The 23,392-nt window shown below is 38.0% G+C and overlaps 3 protein-coding genes across 29 annotated transcripts; 1 reads left to right on the forward strand and 2 right to left on the reverse strand.

Moving 5' to 3' along the window:
• Positions 1-507: 507 nt before the first annotated feature.
• LOC306904851 (SERTA domain-containing protein 2) lies at positions 508-10,163 on the reverse strand. Of its 6 annotated transcripts, XM_079475011.1 has the most exons (5): positions 9,463-9,604; positions 7,853-8,524; positions 5,317-5,979; positions 4,576-4,695; positions 508-4,475 (listed from the first exon to the last, which is right to left on the reverse strand). In XM_079475011.1, the coding sequence occupies exons 4-5, from the start codon at positions 4,593-4,595 to the stop codon at positions 3,779-3,781; spliced, it is 717 nt and encodes a 238-aa protein (XP_079331137.1). In that variant the 5' UTR covers positions 4,596-4,695; positions 5,317-5,979; positions 7,853-8,524; positions 9,463-9,604; the 3' UTR covers positions 508-3,778. The 6 variants fall into 6 exon arrangements, with proteins under 6 accessions (XP_079331137.1, XP_079331138.1, XP_079331136.1 ...); XM_079475012.1 differs by lacking the exon at positions 5,317-5,979 and having other exon boundaries at positions 8,408-8,524; XM_079475010.1 differs by lacking the exon at positions 5,317-5,979.
• A 595-nt stretch (positions 10,164-10,758) lies between these two features.
• Positions 10,759-15,181, reverse strand: cdca4 (cell division cycle associated 4). 13 transcript variants are annotated; one of them, XM_079474385.1, is made up of 8 exons: positions 14,943-15,085; positions 14,554-14,705; positions 14,338-14,446; positions 14,052-14,076; positions 13,503-13,589; positions 13,336-13,368; positions 13,057-13,098; positions 10,759-12,943 (listed from the first exon to the last, which is right to left on the reverse strand). In XM_079474385.1, the coding sequence occupies exon 8, from the start codon at positions 12,934-12,936 to the stop codon at positions 12,079-12,081; it is 858 nt and encodes a 285-aa protein (XP_079330511.1). In that variant the 5' UTR covers positions 12,937-12,943; positions 13,057-13,098; positions 13,336-13,368; positions 13,503-13,589; positions 14,052-14,076; positions 14,338-14,446; positions 14,554-14,705; positions 14,943-15,085; the 3' UTR covers positions 10,759-12,078. The 13 variants fall into 13 exon arrangements, with proteins under 13 accessions (XP_079330511.1, XP_079330513.1, XP_079330512.1 ...); XM_079474387.1 differs by having other exon boundaries at positions 14,338-14,443; positions 14,558-14,705; positions 14,943-15,078; XM_079474386.1 differs by having other exon boundaries at positions 14,558-14,705; positions 14,943-15,078.
• On the forward strand, positions 14,352-22,188 carry LOC306904464 (E3 ubiquitin-protein ligase TRIM65-like). Of its 10 annotated transcripts, none has more exons than XM_079474377.1 (15): positions 14,352-14,450; positions 17,079-17,194; positions 17,348-17,983; positions 18,354-18,449; positions 18,543-18,776; positions 18,947-19,100; positions 19,173-19,307; positions 19,405-19,509; positions 19,660-19,767; positions 19,879-19,971; positions 20,338-20,445; positions 20,553-20,651; positions 20,751-20,787; positions 20,995-21,043; positions 21,122-22,188. In XM_079474377.1, exons 3-12 carry the CDS (start codon positions 17,408-17,410, stop codon positions 20,633-20,635), a joined length of 1,692 nt encoding a protein of 563 aa, XP_079330503.1. In that variant the 5' UTR covers positions 14,352-14,450; positions 17,079-17,194; positions 17,348-17,407; the 3' UTR covers positions 20,636-20,651; positions 20,751-20,787; positions 20,995-21,043; positions 21,122-22,188. The 10 variants fall into 10 exon arrangements, with proteins under 10 accessions (XP_079330503.1, XP_079330501.1, XP_079330506.1 ...); XM_079474375.1 differs by lacking the exon at positions 14,352-14,450 and adding an exon at positions 14,622-14,736; XM_079474380.1 differs by lacking the exon at positions 14,352-14,450 and adding an exon at positions 14,622-14,736 and having other exon boundaries at positions 21,001-21,043; positions 21,122-22,187.
• The last annotated feature ends 1,204 nt before the right edge of the window (positions 22,189-23,392 follow it).

The raw sequence follows: 23,392 nt of genomic DNA on the forward strand, positions 1-23,392 counted from the left end.
AACCCCTTTAATGGATAACTAAATGTCACATGTGCTCAAAATATTACCACTGGATCACAGATAAATGAAATCAAGATAAATATGATAAGACTACCATTTTATATGAAAGGGATATACACTTTTTACAAATGTTGTATCCTTTCACTCAAAGGGCATTCCAATAATGGGAACAACAGTAGTGTACAGTAACTTGGATGATGCAATGACAGCCATAATGTACCAGAACTCCAGCACACAACAGTTATCAGATGAGAGTTTGGTTATGTAGACAATTCATATAGAGAATTATAAACATTACTCTTCATTAGACAACAGTATGAGGGGCTAATGAAGAAAAATTTACCCATCCCCTTCACGTGCATTAAGAAATTTGGCCTTTAGGGGGCACTATAGGTCAACATTTGCCTTACAGCTACCTTGTTTACTGTATGTTTTGTCATCACTACTTGCTCCTCGTTTTGCATTTTGTTGTGTCGAATCCTGAGTGAATAAATCAAACATTTAAATTTGGTTTTCTTTATTTGACAATGTACAATGTATTGCATAGAACATGACTGCAAGAGAAAATGCTTTATTTACAGACCCCACAAAAAATCTTTTTCTGGGAAAGGAAAAATCTAGGGTGTAAAGTCATCAGTTAGGAAAACATGTAGTCACACGGGTACATCGTTTCGTTTGCATTGAAGCAAGACAGCGCTTTTACATTCTCATATTGCACTTATAGGACAAACTGACATTTTGAGGTTTTCGATTTTACAATTTTATAAGGATAATTCAAACAAAAAGTTTGTCAAAAGTCTTCCCAAATAACATGACGATGCTTAAAGCTTGTTATGTTTGTGCCTCAAAACCAAGCAAAATGTTAAAAGAAGACCATATCATCACAAACTCTTGCTGTTATTCTCTGTGCAACAGGTACATCTAAGGTACCATACATTATTTGGAAGAGCTGTTTACAAGTACCAAACAAGGTAAACAACTTTCCACAGGTCTGTGCATTACTGCAATAGATGCAGACTAAGCCATACATTTACATGAATTGGGCCAGATTAAAATCTAACTCCGGATAGTCAGCATCTTCCAAGAGTCTCATATTAAAGCAACAGGAGACCTAAGACCATTACATTTAAATAACATTGAGGCCAACAACTCAACGTTTCTCAGATGAAGTTACTCAAGCATTAAAACCGTTCAAAGCAGCCAAACTGCATGTCCAAGGGAAGTGAACACGTTGTAAAAGGGATACCACAGTCGTTCAGTTTAAAGTCAGCAGGTAATGAAACCTTTACAAATAATTTCAATGACAAAAGTCTCTTAAAAATTCTTCATCAACTATTTACACATAATTATTACTATGAGGAGGTGAAGTACAAATCACACTTCAAAACAAATAAACCCTCTGAAAGACCCAAGTCTCGTAGTTCACTCATAAATAAAAGCAATATATTATCTCATGATCACTCATCAACAAAAAACAAAGCACAAAAATATAAATACAAATATATATACACAAACATACATACACACACACACACAAACAAAAACAAAAGATAAACAAACATTTCAAGCTTACAAAACCATACACTCATTGCACAGCTCTCAGCATTAAAAACAGATTAATGAAATGCTGATGATGTCACCAGAGACTGCTAAGCATGTTCTCAAATCTGAGTTTAAACTAATGACTGGAATACACTTCAAGACTTTTAAAATCTGCACAGATTTTTTTAATAGACATCATACACTTGCAGACTTTTTGAAAGTTTCAGATAAATCTGCTTACTGGCACAGACTTTCTGCAACAAGTCCAGACTGAAAATCTGAGCGAAAGTCTTCGTGTATATTAGCCTTTAATGAGCCTTGGGTTTCTATGTGGCTGTGTACGTCTTCTGAAAAGGCAGGGTTGGGCATCTGCAAGCCTGAGGTTTGGGGGCAAAGTCTTCTATGCGAACAACTTCACATAAAAACACAGTTATTTACTCTATAGGTAAGGTTGTAAAAATGTTGCTTTTTAATTTAGTTTGAATGTCTTGACTCAAACTGTAGTATTTTTTTACAGCAGTCCAAACAGTTATGATTAAGACCGTTAAAACTTAGGCAGGGTAGACATTATGTCAGTCTCAAATATTTTGATTTGAACCGCTACCATTTGTTGCCCTATTCCACATTAACCAGACATAGAACAAAGCTCAAAGTGATTGGCTGTGGGGAGAATGGTGCCCCTCGAGGCCCCGCTGAGGGCGGAGCTTTTACTCAACATGCACACCAATGAGAGCATACAGATACCAGCTGTTGTCAAACTCTCAATGTAGCCTTTAGCGCTAGCAAGGATCTCCACGTGACAGAAGCTGTTTGCTTTAACTCCGCTCCACCCCCCTTAATCTGTCTCTTGTTCCTTCCCTTCCCCCTATCTTAATGCAGTCTGCAGCATTTGGCTCAAAACTCACTTTCCACAACCACAGTCTCACTTGAGGTTGTTCAATCTTTAAATGCACGAGTCACACAGTGAGATAAAACGGGCCTGGGTGTACCATTTAACAAACTTCTATCATTTTAACTAATGACCGAGATGGCTTAAACACACCTAAAGATTGATAAAGGAAAGGGCAAACATCGGTTTGGACCCCTGAAACAAATATACAAGAATAAGCTTGTACATTGAGAAACGGTCTTTAAGACCACAAGTGGCAGACATCCACAATAAACGTTACAGAGTCTAGATCACACGAAAGAAGGACAGTAGTAAAGGAGATGTGGACCCACAGTTGGGTAATGGCTTCTTTAGCGGAAACAGCATCTTCATGCTAAATGTTTGAAAAGCGGCAAACAACCCCATGCAGAAAGCATTATGCGAGCGAGAAACTCAGGCAAGTCTGTATGCCTGTCAACAGTGTGTGCAGTTCATCGTCGGCAGTCTTCATTCTCTGTTGTAGGCACTATGTTCGTACGAGAGATTCGACGGTGGCTGTGTGTCTGACAATCGTGTACGTGAAAAGTAGAATTAACTTTAAAGTAAAGCAAGAGATTATAAAATATATATCACTTTATACGCAAGCAACACAGCTGATTCTGACACCAAATGATTCAGAAAAGTGTCCGAAATGCTTAGAAACAAATTTCTGCCAACTTCTACAGCGATAGCTTTGGACTGAATCCTACCATTTAAGGACATGCTCTCCTGTGAACAGAGAGTCGTATTTAAAACAATCACCATGTTTTGTAAGTTATTGAGAAGAAACCATTAAAAGTTAATTGTAACAATGACGGTCTTTGTATAGAAAGAGCTCTTGGTATCTTGAAGAGGTAGTGTGGGTGCTGCATGTGCATGACATGATAATCATAATTACTGACAGTAAATGTAATGCTTTAGAATACAGTGAGATCAGTTCACAAAAAATAAATGTCATTGATTTCTCTCATCAAAAGCTACAAAGCGTCTGTCACAATCGTCGTTATTTCTCCATTTCCTACAATACATCTCGCGAGTCATGTTCCGATATAAATAAAAGCATCCAGAGTAATACTTTGTTTCTGAAGTCCCTGCATATTCATCTAAGTTTGCTTAAATATGAAAGATGGCGGTGTAAGCTCGACATCCGAAAAGTTTTAAAAATGTGCATTTATCCTACAGTGAGAGTGTGTCAGACAGTTTCTTATATAAATATATCAGTCCTTTGTATAAAAATAGATAAAACATTCGTTTAAAAAAACATGGTATTACTTCTCATACAAAACATCGGGATGGCTGTCTGAGTGAGGACCCTGCGATGCGCTTGGTTTAGGAGTGCACCAGGATCTCCATGATGTGGTCCAGGTCATTGAGGTCTGAGAGACAGAGCTGTAGGCTGCCGTTGGAGGTGCAGTAAGAAGCATTCTTGAGGCCATCGTCCACCCCGCCGCATCTCTGCGAAGGAACCGGCAGAACAGAAATGTCAGAGGAGTCATACATTGACGTGTCGATGTCCTCAAAGATGTCGTCCAGTGGCAAGTCAGACAAGTAGCTGGTGGAATTCGTAATCTCGAACGAGCCGAAGAGCGAATCTGACGATCTTGCATCCTCTTCAGCTGTGAAGGACGGTAAAGCGGTCTTGTTTTCAGCACCATCTAGCTGGCCGTCCTCCGATGTGGTGGTTAGGGGAAATGAAGAGGACAGCGTTCCGGTTAGGGGTGGAGGACAGTCTAAGGGCACAGGTGGCAAGTCCGGGAAATGACGTGGGGTGGAGGCATGAGGGAGCGAGGGGCCGAGAGGGGCTGGTGGCAAACACGTTTCCCCCTCCTGTCTCATCTCCTGCTGAATCTGGCGGAGAGTGTTGGCCAGCAGAACTGAACGATGCAGGCTGGGTTCGGCCCGCTGCTGGCAGCTTTGTAGCTTGTCCAGACATAAGTCCAGCACAAGCTGCCTCTGCAGAGGATACGGCAGGTCCAGATCCTCACACGAACTCAGTTTACGTTTCACCCCCCGGCCTAATGTGTACCTACAGATGGAAGCAGAAAGACAAGCTCAGAGAAAAGTAGAGGAATATTTCACTTTCTATGGTAGTATAACCAAATAATATAATGAATTGTGATAATCACAGTTTCACAGCAGGTCTCATCTGCACAGCCGAATTGTATCCAATAAGATCAAATGAACACAATGAGATGTTGTGCAGCAAGCAAGAAACATTGTATAGGGTCTGGTTAATGCAAAATCACCTGTACAAAGTGACAAATGAGAGAACATGTAGCATTTCTGACAAAGTTCAGTTTACATGCAGGACTAGAATTTCTATTACTAGAAAACAGAGAAGTAAACAGCTTTAAGGTGGACTGTTTGTTTTACTTAAAGGGAGAGTCTGTCATCATTTACTCACCCGCTTGTCATTTCAAACCATTTCAAAACTTATGCAGAACAAAAAAGATTATATGTTCAAGAAAGTGGGTAACCGAAGAGTGCCAGCACCCATTCACCAAATGGAATGTGGCACAATAATAATAATAATTTTTACCTTGTTTTTTTAATATTGAAGGCCAAAATTGATGATTACGATTCATTTTCGATTCATTTCACAGCCCTATTTCCAAATATCTTCCTTCGTGTTCTGCGGAAGAAGGTCATACGGTTTTGAAATGACAAGCTGGTGAGTAAATGACAGAAATATTTTTCTTTAATTGTGAATGTGTTCTGTGATCAGCTTGAGAAATCTGTAACCATCTTTAATTTACCCTTTAGAGTGATGTAATTTTGATTAAATAATGGTGCAGAGTTCACTGTGTAGCTAAATTTATACATAATATTGCCATATATAATATAATAACTAATCACAACACACAGACCTTTGGCGCACTTGATAGACACTTTCTATGCACACTTTTGCCCTCATATTTTCCAGTTATCGACAGATGAAGTGATGCTTTAACTTGACAGGCTCTTTCTCCTCCCCCCATAGAAAAACTTCCATAGAGGCGAAAGCATTAGCAGTAGCTCCTCCCACCTGCGACTGCAGTAGACTTGAGAATAGGTTCATGCTTCATTAGCACTCCCTTCTCACATTGGAGGAGTATATGCAGCACATGAGCTCAACTGCTGCGGCAGTCAAAACCTTCTATCCAGTGCTTTTAAGCCGAGAACTTCTTGATAACCAAATTGAAAGAACAATGTTTTTCTTGAGTATTGAAATTCCAAACCACAATATTTCTGAGGTTCATTTATATCGGCACAAACAGGAGTGAAACTGCATGGCTTGTGGTTCTGCGTTTTTAATCACGAGTGCAACTGCTCAGTCAGACAGCCGCCTCAGATCTAGAGAGCCGGAGTTTGAGTGGAAAAGGCTGTAAATGCGAGAGACCGTCTATCCACCTCAGCGCTCTCAGCGGTGTAGACGCGCCCCCCCCCCCCATCCATCACTCTGCTGAGCACAGGCATACGTCCCCCGCAGGTCTCGTCAGTGACTGTTCTTCTCTACTGCAGGGTACAGCTCTAGGAGACAAGAAGAGTCTCTCGTATCCAAAAGTGAGACGGACAAATTAGAAGGCTGTCTAAATTTCTGTTTGGGTAATTGAGACCATAACCAGTCATGACATTTTAAATGAATTAGAAACAAAGTGATGGCGAATATCTTGACAATTTATCATTTAAAAATGCCACAAACACCTTTAGACCAAAACAGTTTTTTAAGCAGCGCATGCATGGTCTGTAGCTTTCATGTGTGTCACGCTAAGGCTAGCTGTTATATAACCCTCCAATGAGCACTGCTGGCTAACTCCTGCTCAGCCCTATAGGTCCCTTTCCTACAAAGCAGTCACAAGGCTTCAAAAGGGGCATTTTCTATTCCTGTAGATTTCACAGCTGAATCCAGCAGCAGTACACTTGGAACAGCATCTGCAGCCTGTCTCTGTCAGCAACAGTAGGCTATAAATGGAATGTGCGCGAGCAAAACACGGAGACTATGGAAAAATTACATAATCAATAAGAATATGACAGAAGGAAAAGGGACAGGAAAGCGTTTGTGTTAAATATGACTAAATAATATCAAAAGTGTATTTCATATCTGAGAAAAGAGGCTTGCATGGCTTTAGTCAAGAAAACACAAAAGCCGAACAACAGAGTTTGACTCAGTCTCTATAAAGTCTCAAAGTTTTAAATCATGGTCTGTGAAACTGTAAGGTATCATTTAAATTGGGCCCGTCTGGTTAGACTGGCCTCTGTGGTCTGCTTGCCATGGCAACAGCGGTGGATGAGAGGCTGGGGCTTGAGTGGCACACAGAGTCTGCAGCTCAAAGACAATAAGCACAACTACGGAGATGGCCATCAAAGTGGGAGATCACCATGGGTTCCACAGAGAAGACAAAAGCAGCGTTGCAGCAAAGTTTACCATGTTGCATCAGTTCAGATCCGATGTCACGGTGTCAGATTTTGCGATTTTGACTTTGCAAATCTCGACATGTCATTTACAAGAAACAATGACAGCCTCAGCATGTCCTCCCGACGAGAACAGGTTTTCGACTTTTACTTCATTTGAAAGTGGACCGAGACCCATCTTTTCAGCAGTCTCGGGCCGCCTGTTTAGTGCCCATCAGGGGTTGGGTAGCAGCGTTCACACTTACACAAATAAACCACACTAATGGAGCAATCGCACCAGAGTTCATTTTAATCAAACCAAACATGGCATATATGAACACACCCTAGGTTTTGTTGACTAGGCCTAGACTGTGACCATGTAAATTGTAAAAAGGACTTAATTTATTGACAAATTTCCTGGTGTAAGCTCAATCACAGATTGAACAGGCTAAACTTAAAAGGATTGTTCTGTCATCCTATACTCGCTCTCAAATGGTTTAAAATCAGTAAAGATGTCTTTCTTTCAAACACAAAAGATGATATTTGAAGCATGTGGGAAACCAAACAGTTCTGTGGCACTATTGACTACCATAGTAGTTTTGTTTCTTACTATTGTAGTCAATGGTGCCCCAGAACTGTTAGTTTACAAACATTCTTTCAAATATCTTCTTTTGTGTACAGTGTAACAATAAAGTGTATACAGGTTTGAAGCAACCCGAGGCTGAGTAAATAGTGAGTTTAATTTTTGGGTGAATTATCCCTTTAATGACATAATTGATGTCAATCTGTAGCATTTCACAGATTTTAGTGTTGTTGCAAGCAACGCATTTATGCGAGTTGGAAATCATCATATTTTTAGATCCAGCAGCATTCCAATGGATGAATAAACAAATTGCAGGGTAATGCCAGACAAAGAGGCATATCGGTTTTACTGAAGTGTGATTAAAAACTTTCCTTCAAAATAAAAGTAGTAACACATACATTACTAAAATGGTCCCATAACAGTCTGTAAAAAGAGCTGCTTTAACTCACTGGCTGGTCTAAGTTAGTTGAAAGCAAATCAAACTGGCATAGTTAAGCTATCTTTTAATCTTTTTCTTCCTCTTTCACGTTTTTCCTTTTCCCCTCCACAATGCTCGAAAGGGGGCGTCTTCTCTCAACCTGAGGCACAAGAAAAAGGAGGAAAAAAGAGAGAAAAACATACCAGATTGATCACGACTCACAGCTTTAATGTTAGTGCACGAGATGGGAACATGCAAAGGACAAAGAATTGAGTTGAGGCGAGCAGGAAATTGGACAGGGAACTGAGTATAAGCAGGAAGGAGTAGGTAGCAAATAACAAGTCGACTTGTCCCGAAGAGAACCACTGGGCTGACAGGCCGGATGTCTTAGTTTGGGCAGATTTGTAAATGGGCGGCTCCAATACACTGACGAAATGTGACTCAGAGACTTGTCATAAAGAGACGCTCATATGATGTCTCTTTATCATTGTCCTAGGACCGAGGGCGTTGATTGGTCCAACATATTTTGACCCTACGCCTTTCACAGATGATACATAATTTTAAAAATACAAATGTTTCACTTAACTTATTGATTGCTATCAAGATGTTAAGAGACTTCCAACCAGCATGACAAACAACGTTTCTGGACAGGATTGCCTACACTGCCTTGAAGACCCACAGATGTTGATACTTGGCTAATTTGCTTTTGCAAAGAAAAAAAAAGCACAAGACAACTGCAAACTTTCTGCAAGCCTAAACATGTTACACTGTAAAGTACACAGCCAACAGATAGACTGCAGGACACAGAACTTGTTAAATAAAACATCACAAACTTGATTTATTCAAACAATTGTTTTCAGTGTATTTGTGAGTATTCACATTATACTTTGGATTTTCTGAATAACTTTGTGCAATATCAGTAACAGTTTAATTCCAAAGCAGCTATGCATTATACGTGCAATCTATAAAATGATAAAGGTATACTATCCAAGCAAATAATAACGCTATATAAAAAGTTCATACACTTACAAAGTTGACTTCAAGGGTTTAGATTACTCCCTGAAATTAATTGTTTATGACGACAGGTGAACATTACATAGAATCTAGTCATCGGGATTTCTATATCACGAGCAAACATGGTTCATATACGAAATAATAAACGTTAGGAAATCTAAATGCCTTTGAGCAAACTCTTGCACTCTTCATGTACCTTTGGAGAAGAATGAAAAAGGCTTCATGAAAATGGCATTAACGTAGATTTTAAGTTTGAAAAAGACGAAAACTGTCGGTAACGTTTCAAATGAACGTCAGTAGGGTCCAAACATCGACGCCGTTACGCAATCACGCACGACTTAACAGTCACAGAGGAGTTTCAAAGTTTCTATAACATCTGTTCGTAGTAATGGTAATATACACATTTCTTTCCAATTATTTTTGAGGTGACCATTTACTTATGAATCTTGTATATAACAGTTACGGAGTAAATTTTACAGCTTAAGCCGAAGTACACGAACACGAACTCAAATCGTCACGTAAATTATGGTGGAATTGGAGTTTATTAATGCTCAATTGTATAAAAACACGTCACAAAATATGACAATATTGTAAAAGACCTTAGGCCAACTTTAAAAGTAGCGTTACCTTGACGAAGAAAGGGCACCATCTCCTCCGTCGGGCTCAACTTCCTTCTTCACAACAGCGGACTCCACATCCAGTCGACACATCGAGACGGCGGAAATTCCGTGTTTTTTTCTTTTCATGGACGCTTCGAACGGAGCGATATCCCGTTGACCCATACCATTATGTTTGGTTCAACCAGTTGATTCTTTGTTAGCGTTTGTTCAAAACCAACCACTCACTAGACACGAACCCGCGCTGCTAGCCTCAGCGGTGATGCGCAGTGAATTAGCCAGTTAGCTAGTTAGTACTTGGTCAAGTACGCACTCCGTTTAAAATGAAACTACAATAATTAACCCGAGATCCACGAACGGTCGCTACATTCTTCTGACCGATAGAAAATATTGTATGTTTGATATCGGCCGCTAACTCCGCGCTGAGCATCTAGTCCAAAGTCTGAACATTATTCCACGCAAAAACTACGCGACCGTCCGCGTCTCTACACAGGCACAACCACAGAACTCTAGCTAGCTGTACTGTAGAAACAACGGGAAAAGAACTCATCTGATTGACGGTCGTCAGGTGGGAGGGCAGTAATTGGTCGAATGCGCTCTCAGACACGCCTAGTAACTGCACATGATTGGTGGAGGCCGTGTTCTTCCCCCGCCTCCGTAGTCTATGACATTCATCCCTCTGACATGCCCAAGACCAAAAACGTGACAATACTGTAGGAGCACTGGCTACCTCCACGCTATCACATAGTTGCACTTAAAATGGCACGTCGTGGGTTTTCGATTTTTTCTTCTTCAACCAAACCAATGTCCATTTTAAAGCAAAAGACTGAAAGCATCCTTAGATTATTGAATGTAAATTACATATTTTTAGGATATAAATTCATCTTTCTTAAGGTTGCTTGTAAAAATGCGTCTGTGTGTTACAGGCTACGTTTAGATAATAAACTATTACCACAACTACGTAGGTTGGAAAATAAAACACTTTCTGATGTCCAATCTAAATGAAATGTAATGGTTGGAGCGTGGGATTTAAACGCTGACGCTCTTTGCGTCACGTTCACTGACGTCACATTTCAGCGGATTGTCTACGTAAAGAAATTAATCCTTGACGTCGGATTCAACCTCTCTTACTTTCTAACTACGTGTTTTTGTTACAACTTTTATTTTAATACAAATAAAACGTTTTTCCAATTGAAAGTGGAGCTCAATGTTCATCTACACATACTTTGACGACGTATTTTATAACGATAGTACTAGGATCTTATTATTGGTTAAAACATGAGAAATCACACAATACACGTACTTTCGTAAATTGTACCTTTTATTAAAAAACGTTAAAAAAGCTACAATGCTCATATAAAATGTTTATACTCTATACTAGTTTAAGATCATACAATAAAACATTTCTCCTCTTGGAATTTAAGTGTGAGAATGTAAAAAAACATTTATCCAAGAGTAAAAACCTATGGCTTGCACAAACATAGTTTATGCCATGTTCATTTAACAAAACCAAATAATATACAGTATGTACTAGGAAGGGAAATTAAAAACAACATAAGAACAACTCATGATGGCTCATTTTATATATAAAAAGAATACTGTACTACATGCTCGTTGAACACTTAATGCATATAAAGTGTGTTTTTACACTCAATGCATAGAACAGTTCTTATTATGAGGGGTCCAAGGGTCTAACAAAGAGATATACTTAAGCCACCTGCCAGTAATAAAATGGTTAACACAAACCAATAATTGATGCAAATTAACAAATCAAACCCTAATTCTGTGACAGGTTCCAACATGTTCCAAATTGAATGAGCAAATGCTCATTCATGCCTTGGTTAAAAGACAATTAATTTCTCTAGAGACAAAAAAGCCACCCTGAGTTTGACCACAGCCAACACTCACTGTAAATAAATTAAATAAGTTAAGTCACAATATAGAATGGGCTGGCCCATTATTTTTCATTTGTTGTTAAGACATATAGAAGAACTTTGACGTCTAACAACAAACAAAACTTTTGGCTGAGCCGATTGACAGCCCACTGCAATCAAATCATGAGAGGAAAAAAATACTGTGCAAATGAGCACGTAAATGTAAAACATGCCTCATGTTTACCTGCCTTTACTATAATCTAATGATGTTCCTTCAGCTTGTGGGCTTTGATAAACAAAAGAATGCGGAGTTGTTGCACATACAAATCTAATCTCTTTCATTAAAATCAATTTGTAGAACATGTACAGAATGTACAGTAACATTACAAGCAGAATCTATGGTAAAAATATATATATATTTATGTACAAATTTTAGACAATCATTTGTCTCCTTATGAAAATATCCCAAGCTTTACAACTTCTGTATACATTTTGTTCTGCTCTCTGTAGTGTTATGAGTATAACAAATAAATTAAACAAAACAGCATGTCTGGACAGACACATACAGAAGAAGAAATATTAAAACATACAAAGGGTATGTAAATAAAATGACTATGGTCAGCTTGTTAAATCAAAGCCATCCTTTAACTCTTGACACGGAAAGGACTCGCTTTATTTAACTCCCTTTCCATACAAAACTGAAAAGTCAGTAACATTAAGACAGTTGTGCAAGTCTCAGAATAAGGTCTAACCTAAGAGCCCACAATGATTTCCATGATGTGATCTAGTTCATTTAGATCAGAACGACAGTTTGGGGCAGACACTATAGAAGAGGAACCATGTGAAGGTGTCAAGCTGTCAAGCAGGTCATAAGGGCCCATTTTGGGTGCACTCTGCATGCCAGTAAGCATGGTGTCCAGATCGTAGTAGGACGTGTCCACATCTGAGAATAATTCCTCAAGTGCAGAGTCAGGACCCGGGGAACTGTTTTTTATTTCAAATGTCCCAAAAACTTGTCCTATGGTCTTCGGACCCTCCCTGGAAGGCTCATCCTCTGTATCGATCTCCTCGTCTTCTCCTGAGCCTAGCCTAGAGTCTTCAAGAGCCTCTTCGTCTGTCTCTACATCGCTCTTCTCCCAACACTGCCCTATACTTCCTGCCAGACACACGTTGGAAACTGCATCGCTAACTGAAACGGAGCACAATGTCTCGTCTGCTACCACCTCCTCTTCTCTGCAACCTTCGTAGCTGATGACAGAAAAGAGCTTAGGTTCGGCACCCTGCTCCCGCGACCGACAGAGAACCTCTGTGGCAACCAATCGCTCAGACGGGCTCTGGCCTGCACTGCAGAATGCTTCGGTCACCACCTGCCAGCTGCCATCATGGGTCATCTCCTCCTGAATCTGCCTGACAGTGTTGGCGATGAGAACCGATCGGCAGAGGTTGGGTTCCACCAGCATGTGGCATAACTGGAGCTTGATGAGGGACATGTCCAGCAGCGACTGCCGTTGCAAGCTGTATGAAGATGCCATCCTGGTGCCCACAAGGGTTTCTTCTGATATCTCTTCTCCATCATCAGAAAACTTACGCTTGGTGCCCTTTGAGAACATGTTTAGCCTACAGAGAAGAAAGGGGAGAGGGTGGGTCAGTTCACGGTCCGTGTTTCTTCCTTCTGCAAATTTCTTTTGCATGTATTTAAAAATATATAAAATAACGAATATATAATTAACCCAATCCAAAATGCTGTTGTTTATGTAAAATGCAATCACAGCCTAACAGAGAAATAGAAAAACAATTATGATTTTAGTAATATTAAAAAATGGTCATAAAAGCAATATATTGTATTATAAATAAATGCCAGGTCAGTTAAACTACAAATATGTGAATAATTACTTGTAAATAATTAGGGTGTAAAATGTTCCTGCAATTTCATAGGGATATTGATTATTGAAGTCTAGAAATTAATAAAGTAATCAGAACTACTATGTATATTTTTTGAGGTCACAGACCACATCTTGCGTTCATGCTCAATCCACAGGCACCTAGAGTAAAGCAACATGAAATATGTTTTCAGGTCTTTGTTGCAAACACTGCATCAAATGAAAAAGCTAACAGAATGTTGGAATTGTGCTTCAAGGCTTTGATTATAAATAAAAATTGAGTGTAAAGTAGATACCCCAAATAGTAAGTTTAATGTGCAGAGCGACAGTATTAAGATGAGGACTCCCTGTCTCCGTGGCCAGCCAACCAGGGTTACAGGAGCCTAAAAGTAACAAACATGCATCCAGTATAGGAAAAAACACAACCAGCATGACAAAGCATATAATCTGTCATCACACCAGCTCTTGGTCAAGTTTGTGTGTGTGTGTATGTTGAGAGGAGTGGGGAGGGGGCACAAGAACCTCTGATCAGCTACTTTTGTCAAATACTGGTGGGTAGGTGAGAGGTGGGGAAGACATAGGACGATAGCTAAACAATGGTAATGATGAGTTACATTTGACACATCAAACTCTATGCAAAACAAGCAAACCAACAAATCCATTGAGTGCAAGCACACAAATACCACCACATATATTGCAAAGTTGTTTCATGTTAAGAGGGATGACTTAACATAATGGAGATGATTTGCTTGACAGTTACCAAAAAAAAAGAATCACACACAAGAATTTGAAACCCATAACCAAATTGTTAACCAGATATATTAATGGCATGGTGGTTTGCCTACCTGAAGCATGGGTGACATCCCAGCGCTGTTGAAAAAGAGAGTGCAAGCTGACACACATCCACTGCAACTAAAACTACAACCATCATACCAGCACTACATTCAATTATTACAAGTTGTGCAGATCTCCATGTGACCATTTGTTTAGCAATTACACAAGCACCAATTCAAAATAACTAATTTATTAAATGCAACATCTGATCATCAAAGAAAATGTAATGTCTAAAATGGTCAGAGCTAGACGATGATATTCTTCTAGTAGCTGTGGTCTAAACTAAATCAAACTTACAGCATTTGGTCATTCATCCACAGTGAATGTATCATTGCTCAAACAGGCTCCACCCAGCCAGACTCACTTCCCCTCCCCCACCGCACTGACGTGGTCAAAAAGTGCGCTACTGGGTAAGTAACAAAATAAATATAAACCAGTAAAATAAGCAACCCACTCTTAATACGAAGGTTCGTTGCACAATAATCCACTGCATAAATATAAAAAGGGACTTACTCACAGACTCCCTGACACGTGAGACGGAGAAACAAAGGTATAAACCTTTCTGCCGAGACGACAAAGATGGAAGCCATTTTGATTTTTTCAAACGGGTCCGCTTGGCTAGTCAACTTCCCATCGTTTACGGCCAACCCAAACAGCATCTTCGACTTTTCCAAGCATTTAACGTGTCGACAAAATGTACGTGAGAGTGAAGTATATTTTTGAAAACACATGACATGTATAGGAAAATAACAGAGGCGGCTAATCGTGGAACCGCGCGGTCACTTCCGCAAACATGCCGCTTTTCGAAATCGACCGCGCATTTAACCATCGCGGATCTTAATAAGTAAAACTACATAGTCAGAATGTATTGAAATTACAAATCACAGTACGTTCAATCTTACCTCGTGTTATTTCTTTTCTTTGGCGGCGAACGTCATAAGCGTTTCATAGGCCGGGTTTAATACTGAAGGTGTAGCTCCGTCGGCCTCTCCAGCACAGATTGCGGTGAGTAGCGAGATGCGGCCAGCTGCAGCAGTGAAAGGGCCGATGGGGGCGGAGGCTTGCATCTTGATCGACAGCAGGCCATCGCAAGAACGGGGCGATCCGAACAAAAGCGTCTATGGTTCTACCCTGGGCCCCAACTTCAACAATGCGCGTCTTGTTTTTGTGGAATTTTAACAAATTATCCGAATGTAGCATCTTAATTTATGATTTAATTTGATAAAGTGCACATATGTGTATTTCGAGCCGTAGGAATCAATTTAGAAAACTACATTAAAACTAAAATAACACAACAATTTCATAGTTCCATTTCAAACATTAAACATACGCCTTTAGATTAATTTTGACATTGTAAAAATTCAAGTGTTCCTAAACTATGTTACTTTAAGATATATTAAACTAGTCATGTATTATGGACAATAGCTAACTAATAACACAATGTTGACTGTTGATTGTATGGGTATTGTGTTTTTCAAGTGTTACCTCTCCCCCATTACTTAAAACACTTAGAACCTTGGGTAACACGCTTCACAATAAGATTGTATTTGTTAACAATTATTGAATGCATTAGGTAACATGAACTAACAATAACCAATACTTCTACAGCATATGTTAGGTTTATGTTAACGTACTAATAGGCCTACATTTAAAAAATCCAATGTTGTAATTGTTAACATTAGTTGCAACATGAACAATTGTATTGACATTAACTAAAATTAACAAGGATTTAATATGTTAAAAACTATATTGCTCTCATTGTTTGTTCACATTAATTAACGCATTTACTAATGTTAACAGATATAACCTTATGGTAAAGTGTTAGCAAATCTTGGTTGGCCAAAACCACTAAAGCTAAATCCAGATAATCACAATTAAATTGTCAATGTAATAACTTCCGTTACAGTTAAGGTAGTTGGTCGCTTTATCTATGGGAATCTCTCAGCACCATGATCTGTCCTGCAATTTATTCAGAATGCTGTTGCTAGACTTCTGACAGGTACCAAGACAGATAACAAGTTTTCACACTTATCTTGGATTTTCTTGATACAATTAAATTTAGGCTACTTGAAGTGTGTTTGTTTAAGGATATTTTGAAAGTGCTACAAATGATTTTAACCATTTTGCTTACCTCCACTATTCTAAATGAATGTCTATAAAAATCGAAATTTTAATAGATATACACTTATGGATCACATTTTTCATGAGAACTTCCATATGGCACTTCAATATAACGAGGTTCATGAGATTAAAACCAGCAATTACCACTAGTAATTGCGTAGACGATTAAATAACTTTGTTAGTGTACACTACAACGTATAATGCTTATTTACACATATACGATTGATACCGAATTCCAATTCGTTAGCCTATTTTGTGTCTCCATCTAGTGGTGTTACACCTGACTCAGAAAGCGGTGCTGATCTCCATACTAGTGGAAAGCATTCAGAAAGGTCAAAGGCGCATGCGCACATCAGAATGCAGGCGAAAATCACGTGATTTGTACCGATCTCGTAATTTTATGTATTTTATCAATTAAACAAAGATTCCATGACATTTATAGTAAAACTACGGTAATTCAAATGATAATCATTGTGCCAAAAACATTAAAATCACTGTTTATGTAAGCATACCTGCAGCTATTTAGAAGTGTTCTAAAGCTTTACATTCTTATCCTGACTCCAAAATGCCCAAACACACCGCAAACTGCGCTTTATACAGCTTGAGGATGTGACGTAATAATTCACAAATTCAAATATGTCAACACGTCACTGTGTAACAAGTGACACGCGGCTAAACGGAGTCTGTTGAGTTTATTAACTGTCTTCGATATAATAAATTATAAAACCGTTATTTACGAAATGTGCAGTTTTTTATTATCATTTTACCGCACATTTTTGGGACGTTATTTGTGACCGCGTACCAGTTGGAGAAAGCGCATTTCTAATTTAAGATGGAGATTCAATTTTCGTTAAAACAAATGTGAATTCTCTTTAGCTGGTGAGAAACATAGCTGAAATGCTAAATTGTCTTTACAGCACCAAAAGTTTCCACCCCTAAAAGGCTGAACTTCACAGCTGTCTCCACCTATGGTTGTAATGAACAACGCAAAGTTCACGACGAACTTCATCGTAACGAACCGAGTGCTGATAAGGTAAATTAGGATTATAATTTTACCATTATTGAATTTCTTATTTTCTACCCTTTTAAACTTTTCTACAAAAACAAACTTATTTGATCGGTGTATGTGTAAACATTATACAATTACGTATCATTTGCTTTTACTTTCACTTTCTCTTTCTCTCAGATACACAACGCGATTTATTTTTGACACGGTTACTTTTTAATAAAACGACGTTGACGTGAAATGGCAGAGGCTATACTCGACCACGAGCGATACAGCTGCGCGATATGTTTGGATCTGCTGAAAGACCCCGTGACTATTCCCTGCGGACATAGTTACTGCATGAAATGTATCGATAAATGCTGGAACACGGAAGATCACAGTAGGGCGTATAGCTGTCCCCAATGCAGACATGTCTTCAACGCGAAGCCTTCTCTCAACAGAAGCACAGTACTTGCTGAAATAATGGAGACATTAAGAGATACAACACCACATGTGTCAGAGTCTGCTGAAAGTCTTGCCGGTCCTGGAGATATTGCTTGTGATTTTTGCCAGGAAATGAAGATCAAAGCAGTCAAATCTTGCATGGAGTGTCTGTGCTCTTACTGTGAAAGCCATTTACATCCTCACTATAATGTTCCTGCCCTGAAGAAACACAAGCTGGTTAAAGCTTCCATTATGGCAACCTGCTCCAAACATGACAAGCTCTTAGAGGTTTACTGTCGGACAGACCAAAAATGTGTCTGCACCCACTGCTTATTGGATGACCACAAAGGCCACGACACGGTGCCATCCACAGTAGAAAGAAATAAGAAACAGGTTTCTTACTTTTTTTTAAATTACCAAAAATGAAAATTCCGTCATCATTTACTCACCCTCTTGTCATTTTAAACCCTTATGACCCACTTTCTTCTGCCGAACACAAGAGAAGATATTTTGAACAAAGTTTGTTGCCGAACAGCACTGGCCCAATATCAATGCATGTGAACGGGGCCAGTTAACAATTTTTTTTTAACAAAACTTTTATTGTTCTGCAAAAGAAAGAAGTTCATAAAGGTTTAAAATGATGAGATGGCGAGTAAATGACGACAGAATTACATTTTTGGATTAACTATCCCTTTAACCTAATTCCATATGATATATTTATGTTTATATTATGATGTAATAAAATATGCCTCTTTGCCCTAAGAAAAAGCTCGAAGACAAACAGAAAAAAGTCAAGGAAACAATCCACACAAAAGAGAAAGTGCTGCATAAGATGACAACCGACATCACGTCCCATTCAGTAAGTCTGGTTTTGATGTAAAATGTACATGTTTAACATCGAGAGGTTAATAACTGTGATATCAGACATCACAGCTTTTGTTTTAATCCTCAGAATTCTGCAACGAAGGCAGTGGAGGACAGTAAGATAGTCTTCACTGGATTATCCCGCTTTATTGAGACGAGAAGCGCAAAGATTATTGAAAAGATTGAAGCTTATCAAAAGGCTGATCTGGATCAAGGTGCGGACCTTCAAGAGGAGCTGCTGTTGGAAATCACTTCACTACAGCGGAGGGAGGGAGTTCAAGAGAGACTTTTACAAACCGAAGACCACATCCACTTCCTTCAGGTACAACATCTGTTCTACCAGCATTAGCAGTAAGACAATGCAACAAAAACAAGCCATCAAAAGAAGTGTTTTAATATGTACAGTATATATTTATATATTGCACTTTATAAACATGTTAGAATATGATACATTTGGAAAAATAAACATCTGCATAAATTATTTCTTCCCAGAATTTTGATTCTGTGTTTTCGGAGTCTGACCATTTCCCCAGCCTCTCTTTTAAGCCATGCTGCTCTTATATGGATGTAAGCAAGCTCGTCAGTGAACTTCAACAGCGACTGACAACGGTTTTTGATGAGGAAATAAGCAAAACATTAAATAAAGGTAAAGAAACAGTTTTATTTTAAGCGAAGCATCTGATTGTATGTGCTAGTGATGAAACTAGTCTTTCGATAGTTTCAGATCTGGCCACAAAGACAACTCCAGTCAGTCTCATCAAGATTGGAGACAAAATCCGAATAAAACCTTCTGTTCACACCCCAAAACATGACTGGGGAAATGTCACACATAAGAGTGTGGGTATGGTAAAAGGTAAAGTTATTTGTCATAGAGACAAATTGTGCGTTTTGGAATGTGAATTTGTTTAGCACAAACATTAAATACAAATATAAACTCTTTCTCATTTTAGCTATCAAAGATGATGGAAATTTGATTGTCGACTTCCCTGGACATGCGGAGTGGAAAGGACTTCTTTCAGAAATGGAGCTAGTAGTTACTGATGATAATGAGTTTGGTAAATATAGAAAGCATTACATCAAAGTAGCAGATACCTAGCAAACATCAATGTGTATATTTTATTATCTTTCATATCAGTCATATCTGTAACATGCTTAGGAGCATTCCACAACTGCTTACATGAATAAACTATATCTCTGTGATTTAGATAATTCCAGTTTCACAATTGGATCAAAGGTACACGTTAAAGCCTCAGTTGACACTCCAGAGTATGGATGGGGAGATGTTACCAAAAATAGCATTGGAATTCTAAAAGGTAAATAGGAAGACATTTTTGTAATAATTTGCTGCCAACTATCATCTCTTTTAGTGGTCAGGGATCTGCAAATAAACTGTTTAAAGACGTTTCCTATTCCACCCTGTCAAGCTGTAAATGGTGATGAGTTGACTGTGGATTTTCCTGAACATTCGGGCTGGACTGGCATGATTACTGAGATGGAGCTAGTACCTGATGACACAGGTGATCCAAAAATGTATAATTTTATGTAAACATTTTGATGTGACATGTTGCTTCTGTTTTCTAATTACGACATGTGATGAATAAAATTCAGACACAATATATACGTTATTACTTAAATGGTACTTGGTGCCTATAAGTGTCTATAAAAAGAAGACCCATCTTTTATTTTCAATTCTTTAGTTAACTTGTGTTTACTGAAGTAGTTAAGCTATTTCTTAGCGTGTTTTGCTACTTCAGAGTTCACTGTACTGATAACATTTTCTCTCATGCAGATTTAGTTTTTCCCTTCTAAATAAACACTAGACATGATTTGACAAAGTTAACAGTTTGCAGAAGAAAACTAAACTGGTTATCTTTGTTATTTAGATCATTCTAGGTTGAAAACAGGATCAAAAGTACGTGTGAAAGCCTCAGTAGACACTCCAGAATATGGATGGGGAGATGTTACCAAGAAAAGCGTTGGAATTGTGAAATGTAAATATTTAGATATTTTTGCTTTGAATTAATTAAAAATACTTTTAATTGAAATGGCTGGATCATTTGGCCAATATTAAAAAAGTTTCCTCTTCCAACATGAGAAGCTGTAGATGGTGATGAGTTGACTGTGGATTTTCCTGAGCATTCAGGATGGACTGGATTGATCTCTGAGATTGAGCTCTACTAATGTGATCCAGGAACATGTAATGTTGTGCAAACATGTTTACATTATGCAGTATACTGTAACTTAAACAATGCCTGTGTCTTCTCTGAATGATTGTAAATCGTTCTATATAATGCAGATCATGTCAATTAAAGTCTTGGAGCAGATTGTTCAAGGCAAGTCTCATTAATCTTACTTAAAGTATGTAGACAAGCTACAAAGCCCATAGCAAGGACTTTCATTATACGCAAAACAATCAACATTTTTGGATTGTGCAGGCACACTAGTAGACTAAACAATATATCAAACAAACTTTAAAATATCGATGCACCTTATGTACCGTTAAAAGATACATAATAAAGTGTACCTTAATGTGTTCAAAGGTACAGCAGGTGGACTTCTGTGGATACTAACCAGATAGACAAGCGTGAGGTATAAACATATATTTTCTAACAATGCAAGTGGCCCAAACTGGAACAAACAGTGATATGTTTTTTAATCTTGGCCTAGCTGTATTTGGGACCAAAGTGATTGTGAATTTCCCGGAGCATTCTGAATGGACTGGCATCTCAAGAGATGGAGGCTCACATGACACATGGGACCCAAGAGCTGTTGTGATGATTAAACATACTGGGCAAAGGTTTACATATATGTGATCTAGTCTGTGATAAACCAGGTAAAGTCATTTTTTCCATTTACTGTTTTTACTTGAAATCATCCCACATAATGTAAAGAACATTCTGTGTAAAAGTAACCTTGATACTGACTGTGTAAAACCATGACGTAAAATTATTTAATCATAATGAAATTTATGATTGAAATCAAACTTTTGATGCATCTAACCTTATAATTAAAATTACCCTGGTTTTCACAGACTGGTACACAAGCATTCCTTATGTTTTTTTTTTTGATCTATTTCTGAATACCATACAATTTTATGTATTGTACCATATTTTTTCAAATTTCTTAGATTTTTTAATTTAGCAGAATGCTTTAATCATCAGGGAGAAAAAACTTATACTAAAATTAAGGTTTTTGTATTCCACTAAATGCTTGTGGTGAGTAAATAAAAGCATGCACCATATTTTTGTACAGCTACCCTTTTCATTGTTTTATCTTCCTCACTATGTTCTAATGCTAACAAAACCACATACGGCTGTGTGTGTGTGTAGACTATTCCTACTCATCAGAAAACCTGTTTCTATGGATATTTAAAGTAGAAATGTTCTAGTCTTTCTAAAATGCCACTGTAAGTTGATTTCATATGAAGTGGCTTTGTCTGGGAGGTCCCTTGTAAGTAATCGAGTATAAAGATTCCCTTAACATAAAGGCGATTCCGTTTAAAGCAACATGAACATAATAGGCCTACAATTTCCTTTTAGAAAATGATCCATGGTTTTACAGATATCATAGTAAAAGTAGTGAGGTGGATGGTAGCCTAGTGGTTACTGTGTTTTTTTTCCAAATTTAACTATAGTAAAACTATGATTACATTTTGCACTTAAAGTAAACCATTTTCTTAAAATATTAAACTTTATGAACAATATTGATGCATTAAAGTAACTTGTATCTTTACTAAATATCGCTTTAAGAGATTTATTCATATGTTGACATTACAAGAGGTCTTTAAAATGAAAATAACCCAAAAGAATGTGACATTTTGTTAAGCTTTACCTCAAAACTTAACCACATAATGAAAAACTCTCTGCACTAGTTCCTGTTGTATTTACGTTGGTTTTGATATTTGTCGTAAAATGTATGTCGCCTTCACATGCTTTTGGAATTGTCGGAAATATACATTAGAATGCCCTCTAATGTCGTTTTAGGGCGTTTATGTGCAGGTTACCACGTGACACATGAAGGCAGCAACCTTGCAATTTGTATTTTATGTTTGGTTTAATGGAGTAACTGGTTTCATTGGAACAGGGGCGTCTATAAGAACAATCCTAGTAGGCTACGACAATTACGTTTTACCACGAAATGGTAAACTACGCGCTGATCTGTCTGCGTAGCACTGCATTAAATTGAAAGGTGTGTTTGACTTCAAGGACATGGATGGAGCAACATGTAGCACCACCCGATTCTACAGGTGAAGCAGGTGTATTTGGAAGGTTTAAACCCTAAAAACCCACAGCCTGAGAACGATGATTGTAACAATTGAATGTCATGAAAAGGCTGATCTAGATCAATATGCAAAACATCAAGAGAAGTTGATGGAAGAAATCACTGAACTGAAGAAAAGGTATGGAGTTATAGAGAAACTTTTACAGACAGAAGACAACATCTACTTTTACAATTATTTTGATATCAGAATAAAGCCTATACTCAACATAAAAACATATATACATTAAGTTAATAAGCATCAAGAGCTGTTAAATAATAGGAAATATATATTTAAAAACAAAAAACTATTTATATATTTAAAATAATAATATCGGACTTGTCAATGTATACTTTTACAGAATTTTGATTCTGTGCCCTCCTCTTCTGCTTCTGATGATTTGCCAACCCTGCTTTGAGAAATATTATATTGATGTAAGCAAACTTGTCACTGAACTAAAAGAGCGACTGGAGTCTGTTTGCAATGAGGAAATAAACAAAACATTAAAAAAAGGTAAACTGCAGCATCTGTTTTTTTCATGAGAAGTAAGGGTTTTCTCTATTAAAGGGGTTTCTAGCAACTGGACCCAGTTAAACATCTGTGTGAGTAGTGAAATTGGTCTTTTAATAGTTTCAGATTTGTTCACAAAGAACGCTCCAGTCAGTCTCATCAAGATTGGA

Source organism: Barbatula barbatula, assembly GCF_947034865.1.
Source record: "Barbatula barbatula genome assembly, chromosome: 15".
Taxonomy (NCBI): domain Eukaryota; kingdom Metazoa; phylum Chordata; class Actinopteri; order Cypriniformes; family Nemacheilidae; genus Barbatula; species Barbatula barbatula.

Bases quoted from the DNA above. Each gene is read 5' to 3' on its own strand.
- LOC306904851 (XM_079475007.1), bottom strand. From the start codon at position 9,617: ATGGGTCAACGGGATATCGCTCCGTTCGAAGCGTCCATGAAAAGAAAA. The intron at 4,476-9,462 runs GTAACGCTACTT...TTCCATCTGTAG, and splicing joins GGTGCCCTTTCTTCGTCAAG to GTACACATTAGGCCGGGGGG.
- cdca4 (XM_079474392.1), bottom strand. From the start codon at position 13,017: ATGCAAAAGAAATTTGCAGAAGGAAGAAACACGGACCGTGAACTGACC.
- LOC306904464 (XM_079474377.1), top strand. From the start codon at position 17,408: ATGGCAGAGGCTATACTCGACCACGAGCGATACAGCTGCGCGATATGT. The intron at 17,984-18,353 runs GTTTCTTACTTT...CTTTGCCCTAAG, and splicing joins TAGAAAGAAATAAGAAACAG to AAAAAGCTCGAAGACAAACA. The intron at 18,450-18,542 runs GTAAGTCTGGTT...TTTAATCCTCAG, and splicing joins CCGACATCACGTCCCATTCA to AATTCTGCAACGAAGGCAGT.